The sequence below is a fragment of the Octopus sinensis genome, linkage group LG9 (genome assembly GCF_006345805.1).
Source record: "Octopus sinensis linkage group LG9, ASM634580v1, whole genome shotgun sequence".
NCBI classification, from domain to species: Eukaryota; Metazoa; Mollusca; class Cephalopoda; order Octopoda; family Octopodidae; genus Octopus; species Octopus sinensis.
Window position 1 is genome coordinate 14,522,460 of NC_043005.1, and position 19,846 is coordinate 14,542,305.

Consider the following 19,846-nt stretch of genomic DNA (forward strand, 5'->3'; position numbering starts at 1 on the left):
TATTTTTTACCTATAGTTATTCTACAAAATATATACGTTTTATTTATTATTTTGCACATTACTTAATCATTGGTATATGTTTTATCTTATATTTAATCTTTCTATAATATGTAATTTTTCTAAATGGTATAATTTAATTTTTTCATTATTGAATTGATAAAAGATGGTTTTTTTCTAATATATATATATATTATATATATATATATATATATTATGTATATTATAATATATGTGTGTATATATATATACACACACCGATGCACATATGCATATATAGGTGTGCGTTATACATACATGTGTATGTGTGTGTCTGATGATCGGTTACATGAAACTCTAAGTAACCGTTTCGAAGTCCTTTCATCTTCAATAAAATACTGTTTTACCCTATCTTAGTTAGTATTTGAGTATTTTTCTCCCCCGTGCTTTGCACCTATGTACTCACATGTGTTTATACATACACCTCTCTCTCACTCTCCCTCTATTGTCTTTCTCTTTCTCTCTATATATATATACTATATATATATATATATATATATTATATATATATATATATATATATATATATATATATCCACACACGCCAGCTTATTTAATTCGTCCTTAGTCGAAAGACACCTGTTGTATATGTCCTGTTATTATTAATTTTATTGTATTTGTGTAACATTTTCCGTTTTTTCCGTCCTTGTTTTTGTATACATTCGCTGCTTTTTTCCAAGGAATCTAATGCTCTTAGCTTAGTTTTTCCTTGCGGCTGGCCAGATTGGAGCAATCTCAAGTATAATCAGCCGAAATTGCGAAGTTAATCTGGCGCTTGACTGAGGAAAGAAATCTTCGAATGACCCGTCCTTGTTTTCTTTGTATCGTCTATCTGGATGATTTGATGTCCCATTTTTGTATCACCTAGCTGTCCGGATGTTTTGCGTTCTTTTTCCCTTTTGTATTTTATATATATCTATATATATATATATACATATATATATATATATATATACTATATATATATATATATATATATATATATATATATAAAAACATAAATGTTATATGTATGCACACGCGCCCACACACATACATGCACGCGCGCATATGCACGTTTTGCACATAAAATATATAACTGGAAATAAAAGTTGTGCGGAAAATGTATGCAAAAAGGAAGAAAACATGTGACAGAATAACACCAACAACAACAATATTCTTAGTGATTACAACGTCTACTTTTCAGGAGTGGTGAGCGCCGAACTATATTAATCTATTCAAAGACGTTAGGGTGTAGCAGTTTTACTGTTATTTATAGTAAATTGAATGACCACCTAGAGCAATGATTCCCAACGTGTGGCATACACCCTACTTGTAGGTCCTGGGAAAATTGAGGTAGAGCGTAGGATCTAAATGTTTTCCTTTATTGGTGATGGTGGGGGAGCATGGAATTGTGAAAATCTTTTTTCATAGCAAACGTACAACACCTATACTCAGCCTAGCCAAACCAATCCCTCCAGTGAAGCATATTGTGTGATGTCTGTTTGCTACAGTATAGAGCTATTCTAATGTTCTAGTGTGGATATTTCTTGAAGGAAAGTATATAATTATGAAATATTGAAAATAAATTTGTTTTCCATCCACCGGTGGGGCAGACATTTTTCTGGAAAGTTATAGTGGGGACGGAGGGAAAATAGGTTGAGAAACACTGACCTAGGGGTTGTATCGTCTTGTTCTGTCTTAAAATGGTTCATACTGGGTAATATAGTTTGATGTTCACCATTATAGAAAATTAGACGTAATAATAATGGTTAGCATTCGTTTGAATATGGGCTTACTTATTCAGAGCTGACCAGGGGATTAAACAGCAATAACAACAAAAACAACCACAACAACAACAACAACAACAGAAGCAATAACAATTATTAAGAATAACGATATTGAAGTAATAAACAGTCAATTATAATGACATACATTAACAAATAATAGCAACAACAATAACAAAACTCTTATTGAGTACTAATTTAGAGATTCATGTAACATTGTTAAGGCAACAGATATAATGATCATCATCCAATTTTTTATATTGAGTCTTCGATTTGTGGTCGCTCCGCTGTCATCAACAATGGTGGTTTCATTTTTCAGAGTTATACGACCTTCAATACCGTTGAACACCGGTGAATAGTGCTTCAAATAACGAATTAGTATTTCGCTCTGGTCCATACCTGAAGAACAAATTGAATGAAATACAATTATATTTGACAACGAAGACTGATGCCATTAAAAGAATTTTATGTTTATTCAAAATAAACAGAGATTGGAGGATTGGCAGAAACTGTAAAGCGCCGGGCAAAATGACCTGCCATGTTTAGATAACTTCCTTTGCTATTCAGTCTTACGTGGATTAAAAGAAAATAAAGTACCTCCTAATTACAGTGGGACGATCAAATACACTGTTTATCCACCACTTATTCTCAAATTTGTAATTCTACTGCCGAAATCAGAAACTGTCTTTTATTACGATGAAGATAAACAAACAAAGTTTGCTTTAGAGGCGTTGAGATACGGAAATAATTTATTCTCAAACGCAGGATAATGCTAATATATTTGCATGAACAGGATAGACTATCCATATATTGCATAAAAAAATTTGTCAGCGGCCAGCTATGAGCATAATAAAAGGGTCTCATGGCTGGCCGCTGACAAATTTTTATGCAATATATGGATACTTTATTCTGTTCGTGTTATTATATTAGCATTAGTGGAGGCGCACCAGTGGTTAGGGCAGCGGACTCGCGGTCATAGGATCGCGGTTTCGATTCCCAGACCGGGCGTTGTGAGTGTTTATTGAGCGAAAACACCTAAATCTCCACGAGGCTCCGGCAGGGGATGGTGGTGATCCCTGCTGTACTCTTTCACCACAACTTTCTCTCACTCTTCCTGTTTCTGTTGTACCTGTATTTCAAAGGGCCGGCCTTGTCACTCTGTGTCACGCTGAATATCCCCGAGAACTACGTTAAGGGTACACGTATCTGTGGAGTGCTCAGCCACTTACACGTTAATTTCACGAGCAGGCTGTTCCGTTGATTCGGATCAACCGGAACCCTCGTCGTCGTAACCGACGGAGTGCTTCCACACATTAGCATTATCCTGCGTTTGAGAATAAACTATTTCTTTTCTTGATTGAAATTGACGAAACTGATTACGAGCCGCATACAATGCTCCAGTTAAAAATACACCAGCTTTACGTTCCAGATATCAAATCCAACCATGACCAGCTTTTCTTTTACTGTTACTGAAGGTCTATAAAATAAGTATAAATCAGTTGCTACAATCTGTACACCCGCCACACATACACACACACACACACACGAATATGGCCTTGTGACATCTTTGATTATAAGATAAACACAAAATTATTTTTAAATGTTGAAGAAGGCACAGTGGGATAAATCGAACCCAATTCTTGTGATTCAAATACTTATCGGATTTCTCTTTTAATTTGTCTATTCTGAATCCCTCCGAGACCGGTGAAATCGACGACCAAAGTCAATGTTTGACTTGCATAGTTACGAGTCGACAGTTGCAGAAGAAACATAAGAAAAGAAGGAATCCCAGAGATACGGTGTGTTGGAGAAGGAAAGGTTGGAAGTACTGGTTAGTACGGGACATGGGGATGGTAAAACTATGTATGACGACGGAAGGAACGAATGAGTCGATAGTACGTACCTGAGTAGAGTGAAACGAGACCAACCAATTCTGTGGAGTTGATGCTGCAGTAGTATTGGTATAAAACACGCCTGTGGGCCATAAGCTAAAGTAATGACATGCCAATCTGGGTGACCTTTTTTGTGGATGCTGTCTAGGATGACTAAAACTGGCGGCCTTGTGGATTCCTTCAGTCTCTTGTCTTTTGGGTCTGTGCCTCCTGCTAGATCGCACCATAGCAGTGTGTACTAAAGGAGCTGTCTCTGACACACATTCTATAAACTCTGTAAGGTGGAGGCGCAATGGCCCAGTGGTTAGGGCAGCGGACTCGCGGTCGTAGGATCGCGGTTTCGATTCCCAGACCGGGCGTTGTGAGTGTTTATTGAGCGAAAGCACCTAAAGCTCCACGAGGCTCCGGCAGGGGATGGTGGTGATCCCTGCTGTACTCTTTCACCACAACTTTCTCTCACTCTTACTTCCTGTTTCTGTTGTACCTGTATTTCAAAGGGCCGGCCTTGTCACACTCTGTGTCACGCTGAATATCCCCGAGAACTACGTTAAGGGTACACGTGTCTGTGGAGTGCTCAGCCACTTACAAGTTAATTTCACGAGCAGGCTGTTCCGTTGATTCGGATCAACCGGAACCCTCGTCGTCGTAACCGACGGAGTGCTTCCACAAACTCTGTACAGATACCTTGCCGTGTGGTTAAGCTTACGATCATAAGCCTATTTTGTATCTATAATACTACAGTATCAACTCCTCAGAATTAGTTGGTCTCGTTTTATTCCGCTTAGGTACTATTTACTCGTTCCTTCTGTCGTTATTTACATCGTTTTACCATCTCCGGGTCTCGTATTTAACCATTATTTTCAGTCCTTCCTTCTTCAAAACGCCGTATCTTTGGTAATGGGAGATATAGTGTCCGGGCCAGTGTCCTTGTTGATTTCAAGGTACCAGATTACTTCCATATGAGACATGTATATCTTATTGATGATAGTTTGGGATCATATTTATTTAGTGTGTGCAGTGAGGGGTTGGAAGACAAGAGAGTAGCAAATACAGGGAATTTATCCACGTGAGAAATGGGAGAGAGGAGAATCTGCAAGGTCGGTAGAGAACCTTCTCACAAGCGACAGAAAGGATTGGTTTTAGTTTGGGAGTAAGAAACTTACGGGCAGTACGATTCACGGAAACGTCCTTTGCGTTCGAATTTGAACCCAGAGCGCATGGGCCGTAACTAAATACCACCCTCTTTTGTTCAATCATTTTATATTGATGTAAAGCATTCAAAACCTGTTAACACGTACTCACCCGTTATAATTCGATGTTTAATGTTGTTCTTTATCATTGAATAGCCGTCTCCTCCGTTAATTAAGAAATCGCTGAGGCCGATTTTATATATTTTCTTCAGATGCAGATTCTCGTAGGTTGGAACAAGGCATTTGGCACATCTAACTTTCACGCTGACAATACGCTGACCGTTAGGTTTGGATAAATCATAGATTACTTTTATTCCTGTAAAAACAATAAGAGCAAAAACAATAATGAAGTGAATTATTTTCCCCCAACAGAAGTTAGGAATATGCTAAATAAATATAAATGAATGTGTCTTTGTAGCTATTTACTGCAGTTTTTTAATCAACTTAACCGCCGGCTCAATAAAATTACAGTGTACTACTACTACTACTACTATACTACTACTACTACTACTACTACTACTACTCCTACCACCACCACCACCACCACCACCACCACCACCACTACTACTACTACTACTACTACTACTACTACTACTACTACTACTGCTACTACTACTGCTACTACTACTACTGCTGCTGCTGCTGCTGCTGCTGCTTCTATATTGAATTTGATACGTTGTACTCGAGCAGCTATCTGTCTTCAAGCCAAATACAGCGCAGCAATGGTTGGGGCATATGAAGTATCTATTACTCTGACCATCATTCTATCATCTTATGAACACGACAAGTTACAAGAGGGTCCGTGTCGAAACCTCTGCGTAGTCCTGCAAGAAGTAGTAGCCAAAAATCTCCTTAAAGTAACTCTTTAACATTTTAAGCGGTTGATTGATACCTGTTCTATCAATGACTGTTTTCCGACATTTTGGGGATGACATTAGATACAAAAGCTAGAGAAACAAAGCAAACACCTCATGGCAATTGTTAAGTGAGAGAAGAAATTACGAGGGACGTTCAATAAGTAATGCCCCTGACCCACTTGCAGTTGTTTGATCTAGCTGAAATTTTGCATGTTCAATTATTTATATCTCTATAGATTAAGTGGCAAATTACAGCACAGAACTAATTGTGGTTTCTGATTTACAGGTGTTTGAACTGAGTCAAGTGTGAAATGGAGCCTGTTGAGTGTCGAGCAGTGATCCGGTTTTTGTATTTGAAAGGACGCACACCACGGGAGACTTTTGATGAAATGAAAGTAACTTATGGTGATGATGCCCCATCATATGACCTTGTAAAACGCTGGCATCGTGAATTCAAACATGGTCGGAACTCTGTGGAAACAGCTCCCAGATCTGGTCGCCCCCCTTCTGCCATTGATGAGGCATCTGTCCGTCAAGTTGAGGCTGCCATTTTGGAAGATTGACGCCAAATAGCTCATGAGGTCAAGATTAGTACCGGGTCTGTGGAAACTATCATTCATGACCATTTGCATATGCAAGGTGTCTGCCAGATGGATTCCCAGGTTGCTCACGCCTTTCCAGAAGTAAGAACGCGTCGTGTGCTCGAGGATGAATTTGGAGATGTGCCAAGAAGATGAGTCAAAATTTTTCAAAAGACTGATTACACAGGAGGAAACCTGGGTCCATCGCTATGATCCAGAGACCAAAGCCCAGTCAGTGCAGTGGAAGCACCGTGACTCACCTTCTCCAAAGAAGGCAAGGGTGCAGCCCTCCGCTGGCATGGTCATGCTCACAGTCTTCTGGGACCAGGACGGAGTAGTGATGACAGATTTCCTGGCAAAGGGTACCACAATTACAGGAGCCTATTATGCTTCACTTTTGAGGAAATTAAGAGAAGCTATCAAAATCAAGAGGCGGGGCAAGATCAGCAAAGGCATCCTCCTCCTGCAGGACAATGCTCCGGTCCACAACTCGCTTGTCGCCAGATCAGAAGCACAGGCGTGCGGCTATGAACTCCTCCCCCATCCCCCCTACTCTCCTGACCTTGCACCCTCTGATTTTCACCTCTTCCCAGCCATGAAGTTGTTTTTGAAAGGAAAGCGTTTCCCAGATTTCTGAAGTCACGTCATGGTTGGAGGACCAAGTTGGGGTCTTCTACAAAAACGGTCTCCAGAGCTGCATCAAACGATGGGAGAAATGCGTAACTCTGGGTGGTTCCTATGTGGAAAAAGACTAATAACTGTGCCAAGTGTCGTTGCTCTACTGCTATGGGAAGTGGGTCAGGGGCATTACTTATTGAACGCCCCTCGTAAGAACAACCTCTGAAAGTTAATTCACATCGTTTAAGTAAAAAGTTCGATCTTTGTGTACAGGCTTTCAAACAACCCGGCCTGCCTAACTAGAATAAAGTACTATGTTTAGGGCTCAGCTTACTGATTACCATTACAAAACATCTCCTCCAAGTGTCTCACATCTTCCGCTTACTTCTCACATCCTTTGCCACCACAATTCGTTATCTAAAGATCTCCCCTGCTATAGGAATTGTCCTGTTAGGTAATATATTCGGAATTACATGATTCCTGTATTCAGTTCCGCTACAAATATCCAGATCCAACAAATATTCATGGGTTTTGCCCTTCAGACACACACACAAACATACACTCTCCCTATCTCCTTCTCTTTCTCTAACCCTCTTTCTCTAGACATGTTATTAATGCTTGTAATAGTTGCTTCGTCTTTTACATACAGTCCTTGCGGTACCATCATCGTAGGAGCACACAGACATTCACCACTACGTGGATATCTTATTCGACTTATTCGTAGTTTCCTATAACGCCGATGAACATAGGTTACGGTACAAAACAATTGGTTATTTTACCTGGTAGCTGCAGAGCAGGCGAGAAACACACACACACAACATTTACACACGAACACACATATATACCAACACACGTGCACATATGCACAAAGACACATAAATATACACACATCAAGTGCACGAATGGTTAAAGCTGGAATTAAGAATTTTGACGTGTATCACGATAAAGCACGAATCTCTTTAGCTTTGTTTATGAGAAGAGCAAGGTTAAAAAATTGGAATGTGAAAAAAAAAATCCCCATTTCCAAGTGTTGAAGGTCATTCAAACATGCAACAAGATATCCCAACAGTCAGGTGTTAAGATAAAGTAACGGTATTGGAATGTTGCTTGAGATTCGTCGTGGTTTAATGCGTGGTTGTAATAATGTTGTTATATAATGCAGTAATGTTGGAGGCGTGTACTGCAATCTTGGCTGTATGTATCGTAATATTGGTGTTGTATTCTAGTGTTGGAAGTGAATTGTTAATGTTGGCGTTGAGTAGTAGTGTTGGTGGTGCATATGGTAGTGCCTGTGGTGTGTATTGTATGTTGGTAGTGTGCAGGTGTGTTATTTGGTGTCTGTTGTAGTGTTGGTGGTTTGTGGTAGTGTTGCGTATGACAGTGTCAGTGATGTGAAGTGTGTTGATAGCGTGTGATGTTTGTGGTGTAAGATATTCAGATATTAGTGATAACAACGTCTTCAGTGAAATGTTTCTCTGACACAATAAACCATCGAGCTCACTGCCAGATTACAGAACTCCCAGGTGAAATCATCTGACCTAGTATTGGTGTTTAGTCTCAAGTCAGCCTCGACCAAGAAGACCTATGATCAAAAGATAATCCAGCTGTGACAATCCCATTAGTTTTGCATCAGGAAAGGGATACATTGTCCAGAGTACTCTTCTCTATTTCAGATGGTGAGATGTGATTTGACGGGGATTTGTCTGCTATTTCGAGAAGGTCGAGTGACCATATTCAGTCTACTTTGTTGGCTCATCAACACTGTAAGTTATACTCATAGGAGCTGTTGAACTCGGTATTACGAGTGATGTTCGACTCAGCACTGTAAGTCATACTCGGACGAAACGTTGAACTTAAAACTGCACGTTACACTGAAAGGAGTATAAATTAATAGCGTAGGCTAACTAAACAAATAACATGTTTGCTGTGTTGCTGCAACTTTCAGTGATAATTTATCCCAGCGTTGTGCATACCTGTTTATAACTTATGGTCGAAGTGGTCATTTTTTGCTCTTAGGTACAATTCAATGGCGGTGTAAATGTACAAACCCTGATATTATAAACAGACAGCCATCTCTATGCAAAATCTTGCCCTCTTTTATCCCAATTGTTAAAAGCGTACGTCTACAAAACCTGACCAAAAAATATTTCATCTCCAAACAAACTCGCCAAACTATACTTTAACTATGCCTTGATATTGTTGCGTTCATGTCTTTGCTAAGGTACAAAGGATTTAAGAAAAGAAGGAAAAAACTTCAGCTGAGATTCGAAACTCAGTCGCTGTTTCGACTCGCTATAAGGTGATCGATTACACTACTCGTACTTAGCTCAGATGAAGAAAATACAAATAGAGAAGGGGTTATCTTTTACCTTGTTCTTGCTTCAGTCATTGGATTGCGCTCATACTGGGGTACCACCACGAAGGGTTTAGTCAAATAAATCGACGCCAGGATTTATCTTTTAAAGTCTGCTACTTATTCTATCGTGGAGGTACATGGCCTAGTGGTTAGAGCAGCGGACTCGCAGTCGAGGGATTGCAGGTTCGAATCTCAGACCAGGTGATATGTATATTTATGAGCGAAACACCTAAGCTCCACGCGGCTCCGGCAGAAGGTAATGGCGAATTTCTGCTGACTCTTTCGCCACAACTTTCTCTCACTCTTTCCTCCTGCATCTTGCAGCTCACATGCGACGGACCGGCGTCCCGTCCAGGTGGGGAGTATATACACCAAGGAAACCAGGCGTCGCTCGAGAAGGAACAAACAACTTATTCTATCGGTCCCTTTTGCCTAACCGCTACGTTACGGGGACGTAAGCAAACCAACACGGGTTGCCAGGCTAAGGCATGACAAACACACAAACCTGCACACACGTATATAATTATGTATGTATGTATGTATATGTGACGGGCTTTCTTTCACACAGTTTCTATCAGCCAAATTCAAAACATTTGTCGGGCCGGAGTTATAGTAGAAGACACTTGCCTATGGTGTAACGTAATAAGAATGAATCCGAAATCACAAGGTTGCAAAGCATGCATCTTAACAACTCAGCGAGACAACGCAAAGGACCACTCTATATTTTTAGGAAGAAAAAGCAAAACTAGAAGTTTCGGTATTCAAACCTTTCCTCAGAAACCTATAAGAATGTAAGTGAGGTGAAGCGGTTCACCAGGGATTGAAACTGTGAAGGAGCTTCTACTAGATCATTGGATCTACTAGAACTAATAAGTCAAATGTCCTTTAAATTTTACTTCTAAAGTCTTGAAAGATTATGGTCTCACAAGATAATGTACTTCTATCTATGTGATACTTGAGAAAAAATGAGGATAGCCAGGGAAAGTATATTTCTTTGACATAGATCGGCTCAGATAAAGATGGACTGGGGTTATAGCAACAGCTGCAACAAAGGAGGCGCAATGGCCCGGTGGTTAGGGCAGTGGACTCGCGGTCGTAAGAACGCGGTTTTGATTCCCAGACCGGGCATTGTGAGTGTTTATTGAGCAAAAACACCTAAGATCTACGAGGCTCCGGCGGTGGGGTGGATGAACCCCGCTGTACTCTTTCACCACAACTTTTTCTCACTCTTTCCTCCTACTTCTGCCACAAAGCAGCGGAACCATGGTGTAACCCACTATGGTGTGGTAAACTTTCAGACCCTATTCTAGATTGCGAATCCTCTGTACCCCAGGATGGTTAAGCTCTCCACCCGTTAAAAGTCACCGTTTACGGAATGAGGATAACAACGAAGCTTTCGCGCCCGTGCAACCGCTAGTCTATCGCGTGTGGTGGGTAGATCTTCAAGTTGCTGCATACATTCTTAGTAGCTTAGAGTAGGCTCGAATTAGAGATTATTCTTTGTGGCTAATGGCGTGAGTCCTGATTGGAAGAAGAAGAAGAAGAAGAAGAAGAAGAAGAAGAGAAGAAGAAGAAGAAGAAGAAGAAGAAGAAGAAGAGAAGAAGAAGAAGAAGAAGAAGAAGAAGAAGAAGAAGAAGAAGAAGAAGAAGAAGAAGAAGAGCAGCTACAGTTGTAACAATGGTAGCAACCGCAACAATGACAACAACAAGGCGGTGATATCGTTATGCTGATAGGTCACCTGTTCTCACCTGGTCTTAGCCACAGGCAGAGCCAAATGTTAACAGATGTAGAAACGAATGTTGATTCCTAAAATTGGCCCAAAGTCACATTTTTATTGATGAAAGAGGATGCTGTCGGAAAAAAAAGTTGACTTTGGCGCAACAATTTGAAGACATAGAGGGCCGTAACTAAGGACCGCAGATATTTTGTCTGATGCGCAAATGATTCTGCAAATGAGAACGAAATACAGATATTTCGAAATGAATATTAAAAAGAAAACTGTAAACAATTACAATAGTTTCTCTTAATACCAAATTTCCACAACAACAAGGGAAGAAAATAAACCAGCCAACGAGTTGTTGTTGTGATTGTTGTTGATGATGCTGTTATTGGTGATGCTGATGACGATGATGTTGTTGTTGGCGATGTTACTTGTTGTTGCTGTTGAATAATGATAAGCCATCCAAGTGAACCATTTATACATTTTTGCAGAATGAGAACACTTTTGCTCAAGATTCACTAGATAAAGGCATGGCTGTTTTGCTTAAGAAGTACACCTCGTAACTCTGTGACTTAGAGTTCGGTTTCACAATGTGGTACCTTGGACAATTGTCTTGTACCGGGGCTTCGTGTTAACCAAATATTTGTGAGTGAAATTTGGTAGACAGATGCTATGTGGAAACCTATCAGAACAGCTTAACCCATCACCTTGTTCAATATAACAACCTGAACGTTGAGTGATTCTAGCGGAAGCCATTTTATTGCAAGTATTAACACTTCAGTTTGAGGTAAACTGTCTCCCTTCCTCTCACCAACTCCCCCCTCTTATCAACCCTCCCTTCCACTGACTCCCTCACTCTAATTATCTCCTCCCTCCTCATCAACTCCTCCCTCCTCATCAACTCCTCCCCTCTCTCTCTCACCAGTCACGGAGACACTCGAAATGTCCTGAGTGGCAAAATTTCTCCTCTGACAAAGCAATAAGATATATCCTGTGTGATGGGAGGGGAATAATAAGTGCTGCTTGATAAGGAAATACAATATTCAGTCTTTATAAGATAATCTAAGAACAAGTTTTAATTATCAACATTTATAAAACGTTCTATGATATCCTATTCTCACATATCTTTGAATGTTATATTATATTCCAGCAAAGATATGATTATTGTTTTTGTTGTTGTTGTTATCTTGTTTCTGTTTTATTGATGGTCAGAAATTGCTTGTATAAAGAAAAAAATTCAGTTCTCATGCGCAGCCCTATACGCAATTATGGTATCGGTTTGTGAATGCGAGCCTGAGATCATCCATCGTTCTCACTTCGTAGTTTTAAACGATTTCCGCTTTAACGACCCACAAGTCCGCCATTCTTTTACTGGTCACATCGAAAGAAAAACATGATTTCACAAATTTCTAGGAAGGAGTATAAATGAGTGAATCAATCGTAGAACTTGATTGAATCTCTATGTGGTCGACTCACTTGCTAGAAACAGGACCAAATATCCTTCAAATTACTGTCTTAAAAAAGAAAGGACACTGTAGGATAATGCAGTCCAAAATGTTTCAAGTGAAAAGACGGAATGATCATGTCTGGAATACCTTTGATCGTAGGCCTGAACAACCAGAACTGAATTAGAATTAACCAACATCAGCTGGTATGTATTAGTTTCAGGTCTACTCAGTTTTCGCTTCTCCACTACCAATGTTTTTCAAGAAAGGATCATTAAAGACTAATACAATCATTTTCATGGCGAAGTGAATCCCATAATCTTTAGGGTATCTTTTTATAGCTTATTCAAGGAAGGAAGAGCAGCGCCCATAACATTTTAAAAAGCATCTGAGATTGGTGGAGGAAGAGAGACTTATCTTCACATTGAATACCAGACCTGAATGCTTGCAACATAAAAGAGTCTACTAAAGGCACTTAATGGCTACGAAATGGATTAACTCTTTTGTTACCGTATTTATTTTGAGATGCTCTGTGTTCCTTTGAATTAATTTTAAATATAACAAAGAATTTAGTAAAATAACTTATTTATCATTCAGCTGGTGTTAGGAACATAAATTGTAACTTAGGTTTGGTGGAAGATTTTAATTCGAAAGACGTGAAAACAAGACATTTCTACTACAGAGCCAGAGGCGGTTTCAGCCAGGTTACTATCGAAAGAATTAAACTAGAACAGGAACGACCTCCCTGGCGGGCTTCCACACAGTTTCTGTCAGACTAATTACCCCAAATTTAAAAAAAATTGTGTGTCAGCCTAAACCGGATCCTGGTTAGTTAAATATACATTCTTTCTTCTATTACAAAACCTCTTTTAGCCGCAACACACAAAAATGTATACACTGAAACCTTTTTCTATACAAAAGACTTGAAGCAGCATATCCTTTTTTCCTTCTCTCCTTTTCATATGTGTTATATATATATGCACGCATTTTTTTTCTCTCCTTCCTTCTGTGTTTTTTTTCTCTCTGTGTATCTTTCTGTTGAAGAGCGTAGGCTCGAAACGTTAAAGACTTGTTTTATTTATATTTCCTGAGCGCCATACTAATACAATTGTTTGTTTGTTTCCCACCTGCCTTCGTCTTTTGTCCATTTTCATAAAGCTTCCCGTTATATATATATATATATATATATATATATATATATATATGTCAAACTCACCATATTATTACGCACGCCAATATATATTCAATTAAACTATTATACGAAAATATTTATTCTGCGAAAACACATTTCTACATTTTTATTTTCGAACAAGTAAATACACAGAATAAAACTATTTTCCCCTTATGTTAAAAAGTTAAATTTGTTTTAACTACATAAAAGATATATATGTGCGTGTGTGTGTAAAAATTTGACGCATTTTCAACTTTTCTCAGTATTTTCCTACACACACATGAATGTGTATATGTATATATAAGAATATAAATATATTCATACATATATATGCATATACATATATTTTGGAAGCACTCCGTCGGTTACGACGACGAGGGTTCCGGTTGATCCGATCAACGGAACAGCCTGCTCGTGAAATTAACGTGTAAGTGGCTGAGCACTCCACAGACACGTGTACCCTTAACGTAGTTCTCGGGGATATTCAGCGTGACACAGAGAGTGACAAGGCCGGCCCTTTGAAATACAGGTACAACAGAAACAGGAAGTAAGAGTGAGAGAAAGTTGTGGTGAAAGAGTACAGCAGGGATCACCACCATCCCTGCCGGAGCCTCGCGGAGCTTTAGGTGTTTTCGCTCAATAAACACTCACAACGCCCGGTCTGGGAATCGAAACCGCGATCCTACGACCGCGAGTCCGCTGCCCTAACCACTGGGCCATTGCGCCTCCACATATACATATATATGCATGCACACACACACATTTATTAGAGCATAGTGTTACCTTGACACGGTACCCGAGATTTACCGGATACCATTTCTTGCTCAAAGCGTCAACGGCTTTGTTTCCTTGCATTCCACAGACATTCTTTATTCAGTTGACTGGCGCTGAATTCCATTATATCCCTCAGACGCTTTTCATTCATTTATATTGACGTTAAGTCTCTTAAGAGAAAGGACATGGTACTGACTGTATCACAACAATAGCAACAGGAGCAACTCTACTACTACTACTACTACTACTACAACTACAACTACTACTACTATAGAATCTAATTACGACGTGCCCGTCGTCAACATGTTATGCAAAACAACTTAACAGGTTGATGGGATACTGACGGGAGCGACTGACCATCGAATGACCCCCACCCCAAACATATGGAGTCTAGGTGTGTGGTCGCACAGTTTACTGGAGCTAGTAGAAAAATGTCCTCTCACAATGGTTAATGTATATTTGCACCCACTGTAGCTGCAAAAAGGATGGGATGGTTGCATTTGGGATGCTGTTGATCAACAGTGACCTGTGGTTAAACAACAACAACGTCAATAGTAACAGCAACACAGCAGTCTAACAAAGAATTTAGTAAAATAACTTCTTTATCATTAAGCTGATGTTAGGAACATAAATTGTGACTAAAGTTTGGTGGAAGATTTTAATTCAAAACTCTTGAAAACAAGACATTTGTACTACAGACCCAAAGGCGGTTTCAGCCAGGTTGCTATCGAAAGATCAATAATAAATCTCTGAACGTGGTATAAACAGTAGCTGTACGACAACGTGAAGTATATTTGCCACTTAAATGTGGCGAACCACTAAGGGTGGATGCAACTGTAGCTTGTAGCCCCCAGGAGAACATCTTCTCCAGCTGGCTATTGACACACTATTGACAGGGCACAGATAGTGTATCAATAGCCAGCTAGAGAAGATGTTCTCCTGGGGCTACAAGCTACAGTAGCATCCACCCTTAGTGGTTAGCCACATTTAAGTGACAAATATACTTCACGCTATAGAAAGAATTAAACTAGAACAGAAACGGCCTCCCTGGCGGGTTTCCACACAGTTTCTGTCAGACTAATTACCCCAAATTTTAAAAAAGGTTGAATGTCAGCGTAACCGGACCCTGGTCAGTTAAATATGACTTCTTTCTTCTATTACAAAACCTCTTTTAGCCGCAACACACAAAAATGTATACACTGAAGCCTTTCAACGTCGAACAGCAACAGTAAGATCCACTGCATGCTACTATAAGCAACATTAAACAGCAACAAGGATAACGACAACATCAACGACTACAACAACGACAACATCAACGACAACAAGAGTAGCTCACCACTGTAAACAACGGTGATAGTGTAAAACTGATGTGTTGAGTTCGAATCCTTGGAGAGAGTGGGCTCAACCGAGATGTGTTGCCCGAATGGTCTTACAAGTAGTATCTCTCTGAAATGATGAAATCATGAGCATTGATTATTGTCGTCGTCAACATAATAATTATGAAAATGGTTTTTAAATTAGGTACAAGGTCAGAAATTGATGAGAAGGTGGGGGTGCAATCGATTTAATCGATCTGAAAACTTGACCTCGGATCTTTTCAGTTTGGCAGCCAATTTTCAATCTTTTCAATTCCTGCTCGAATTGATTTCATATTCGGTGTAATGATATGGTTTTATATGCTACTCACTGCTTTGAAATTCATTTTCGCAATAAATCAATAGATAAAAGAGTTATTATCTTTTAAAGTTTGAAAATTTTGGATTAATTTTAGACAATCGTAAACCACAGACACATTCATGCCTGTTTCCATAGTTACAAGCCAAACATGAGAGCTCTTTTGTTTGCGAGATAGCACGTGTTGACAAATATATTCTACGCTGTGTTTTGCTGCTTCTGCCTGTTTGCTGCTTGTTTTCTGATTGAGGGATGTGCTAAAAATAACAGCCAAATAGGCCTTAAATCACGCCCGCCACCGAATTTTTTTGTTGTTGTTTTTGCATAATCGTATGAATTTCCAGAAAATTCCAAAAGATAAAAAAAAGTTATGAGGCATTATATTTCGTGTGTAAAGCAGAATTTGATTTATTTAGCTTGAAATTTAAACACGTCACGCACAAATTGACAGCTTGCAGATTCTGTTTTCTGACTAGGTGAAAATGATCAAATTTCAAACTTCTATAACTTAAAAAAAAAATTCTGGAAAAAGAGAAATATCTCCCAAGATTCAGATTGGAAAACTATATTAATACGCCAAACTTTTAAATTTTCAATAAACTTTCAATTTTCGAAAATTAGCAGCCAAACTGAAGAGATGAAAAACAAAGTTGATCCTGACGGTATTCGAACTTGGAACATAAAGAACTGGAACAAACCCCACAAGTCACTTTGTCTGATGCTTTTACCATTTATACATCGTACCATTCATTCATCTTACCATTCACCCGATCCACTTCATAACTTAGTCACTAAGGCAGTAATTTTGAAGGACGAGAGCTAATCGATTACACTGACACCAGATAAGTACTTTCTTTTATCGACCAGTTAAGACTTTATTTTATCGACCCTGGAAAGATAGAGGACAAAGTAGACCGCGGCTGAAACTGAACTCAAAATATATCTACATGATCGACATACAATAACGTAACACACGTTCCTCTATAAAAGATAACGGATACTGCACTATCAAAACCTCTTAACGCTCACACTTTACACAGCTGCCACTCATAAGGACCACTCAAATTGGACAGCATGTACTATACACAATAACCAGCGGAAATATAAACAAACACCAGTTGCCAAGCAGAGGTGGGGGACAAACACAAACACACGCGCGCGCGCGCGCACACACACACACACACACACACATACATACACACACACACACAAACTCTCGGGTTTCGCCATGGGCTCTTAGGAGCCTAGTTCGATTTGTTTTTGCTCCGCCTCTGTTCTGTTTTTGTTTTTTCCAACGGATTTCCTATTTTCTTCCTGAAGAGAAAGACACAGTATGGTCCCATTATTCAATCGGATTTGGGAAATTGTGCCTTTCGAAACACGTGTAGAATGAAATAAAACGATTTCTGTTCAATCTGCGTTCAGCTCCATTTCTTCAATTCACCAATTATATATATATATATATATATATATATATTATATATATATATTATATATATATATATATAATATATATATATATAAAGTTAATCCAAACATGAAAACACAAAGCGAAAACACAACAACGCGAGGGTGCGGAACAAGTATAGTGTTATTGGACGCTCAAGAAAGGAAAGAAAGAAGGAGGATCTAACGTTTCGAGCGGAGCTCTTCGTCAGAAATATAGAAAAAGGAAAGATCCAAGGAAAGGAAGACGGAGGAAAAAAAAAAAAATATATATTTTATAGGCGCAGGAGTGGCTGTGTGGTAAGTAGCTTGCTAACCAACCACATGGTTCCGGGTTCAGTCCTACTGCGTGGCATCTTGGGCAAGTGTCTTCTGCTATAGCCCCGGGTCGACCAATGCCTTGTGAGTGGATTTGGTAGACGGAAACTGAAAGAAGCCTGTCGTATATATGTATATATATATATATTATATATATATATATATATATATATATATATATATATATGTGTATGTTTGTGTGTCTGTGTTTGTCCCCCAGGCATTGCTTGACAACCGATGCTGGTGTGTTTACGTCCCCGTCACTTAGCGGTTCGGCAAAAGAGACCGATAGAATAAGTACTGGGCTTACAAAGAATAAGTCCCGGGTCGATTTGCTCGACTAAAAAAAGGCGGTGCTCCAGCATGGCCGCAGTCAAATGACTGAAACAAGAAAAAGAGAAAAGAGAAAACGATATATATATATATATATATATATATATATATAAATATATATATATACATATATATATACACTGTTTTATATATATATATATATATAACATTATATATATATATATATATATATATATATATATATATATATATATATATATATATGTAACATTAGAGAGAGCGAGAAGAGCAGTTAAAAAAACAAACTCCATGCGTGCTGAATGACCGTTATTTTTAAATAAAACAAGGGCATTTCTCCATGGTACGAAAATGAGGTAAGGCAAGCGAGATAAATGAACTTTATCCTAATGTCAGCGTGGTTAATACAAAACTAGTTTCACGTTTAATGTATAAACTAAATAATTCAATTTTTAAAAATTAATCTAATTTAAATAAGTACATACTACGATCTTCAATTATATACTCCATATTTTATGAAAAAATATGCATAACTTTAAGAAATATTTACCTTCGTTTATCCTCATCATTAAAATATTGTACACCTTGAATTACGAATTGATGTGGATAAAAGTTATACTCTTTTACTCTTTACTCTTTTACTTGTTTCAGTCATATGACAGCGGCCATGCTGGAGCACAGCCTTTAGTCGATCAAATCGACCCCGGGACTTATTCTTTGTAAGCCCAGTACTTATTCTATCGGCCTCTTTTGCCGAACCGCTAAGTGACGCGGACATAAACACACCAGCATAAACACAGACACACAAACACACACACACATACATACATATATACATATATATACATATATACGACAGGCTTCTTTCAGTTTCCGTCTACCAAATCCACTCACAAGGCATTGGTCGGCCCGGGGCTATAGCAGAAGACACTTGCCCAAGATGCCACGCAGTGGGACTGAACCCGGAACCATGTGGTTAGTAAGCAAGCTACTTACCACACAGCCACTCCTGCGCCTATGCATATTTTTTTATAAAATATGGAGTATATAACTGAAGATCGTAGTATGTACTTATTTAAATTAATCTTTTTTTAAATCGATTAATTTAGTCAGTACAGTAAGCGTGAAACTAATTTTGTATTAGCCACGCTGACTTTAGAATAGACTTCATTTATCTCGCTCGCCTCATTTTCATACCAAGGAGAAATGCCATTGTTTTATTTAAAACAAGATGAAAGCGGTATTTTACCCTTCTTTTATTCAAATATTTAATATTACACCTATTTCTTTACTACCCACAAGGGGCTAAACACAGATAGGACAAACAAGGACAGACAAACGGATTAAGTCGATTACATCGACCCCAGTGCGTAACTGGTACTTAATTTATCGGTCCCGAAAGGATGAAAGGCAAAGTCGACCTCGGCGGAATTTGAACTCAGAACGTAGCGGCAGACGAAATACGGATAAGCATTTCGCCCGGCGTGCTAACGTTTCTGCCAGCTCGCCGGCTTAATTTAATATTTTACCTATTAAGGTTGAAGTCTTGCTAACCACCTCATTATTACTGTTTTTGACAGTAATAATGCTTTCATATGGTTGCTTTTTTTATTGATTACGATAGTTTTCTCTTTAAACGGAGCGGGACGTTTAAAGTTCGAAACGCACACGAGTTGACGTAGTGCATAT

At 38.9% G+C, this 19,846-nt stretch overlaps 1 protein-coding gene across 1 annotated transcript in view; it reads right to left on the minus strand.

The window, feature by feature from the left end:
* Positions 1–1,438: 1,438 nt before the first annotated feature.
* The window catches only part of LOC115215794 (5'-nucleotidase-like), a 63,504-nt gene continuing 45,096 nt past the window's right edge, over positions 1,439–19,846 (minus strand). Inside the window, exons 9-10 of the mRNA XM_029785094.2 lie at positions 4,997–5,200; positions 1,439–2,201 (exon numbers count right to left, since the gene is read on the minus strand). Coding sequence (XP_029640954.1) covers positions 1,996–2,201; positions 4,997–5,200 — 410 coding nt within the window. The 3' untranslated portion in view covers positions 1,439–1,995. The remainder of the gene's footprint in view (positions 2,202–4,996; positions 5,201–19,846) is intronic.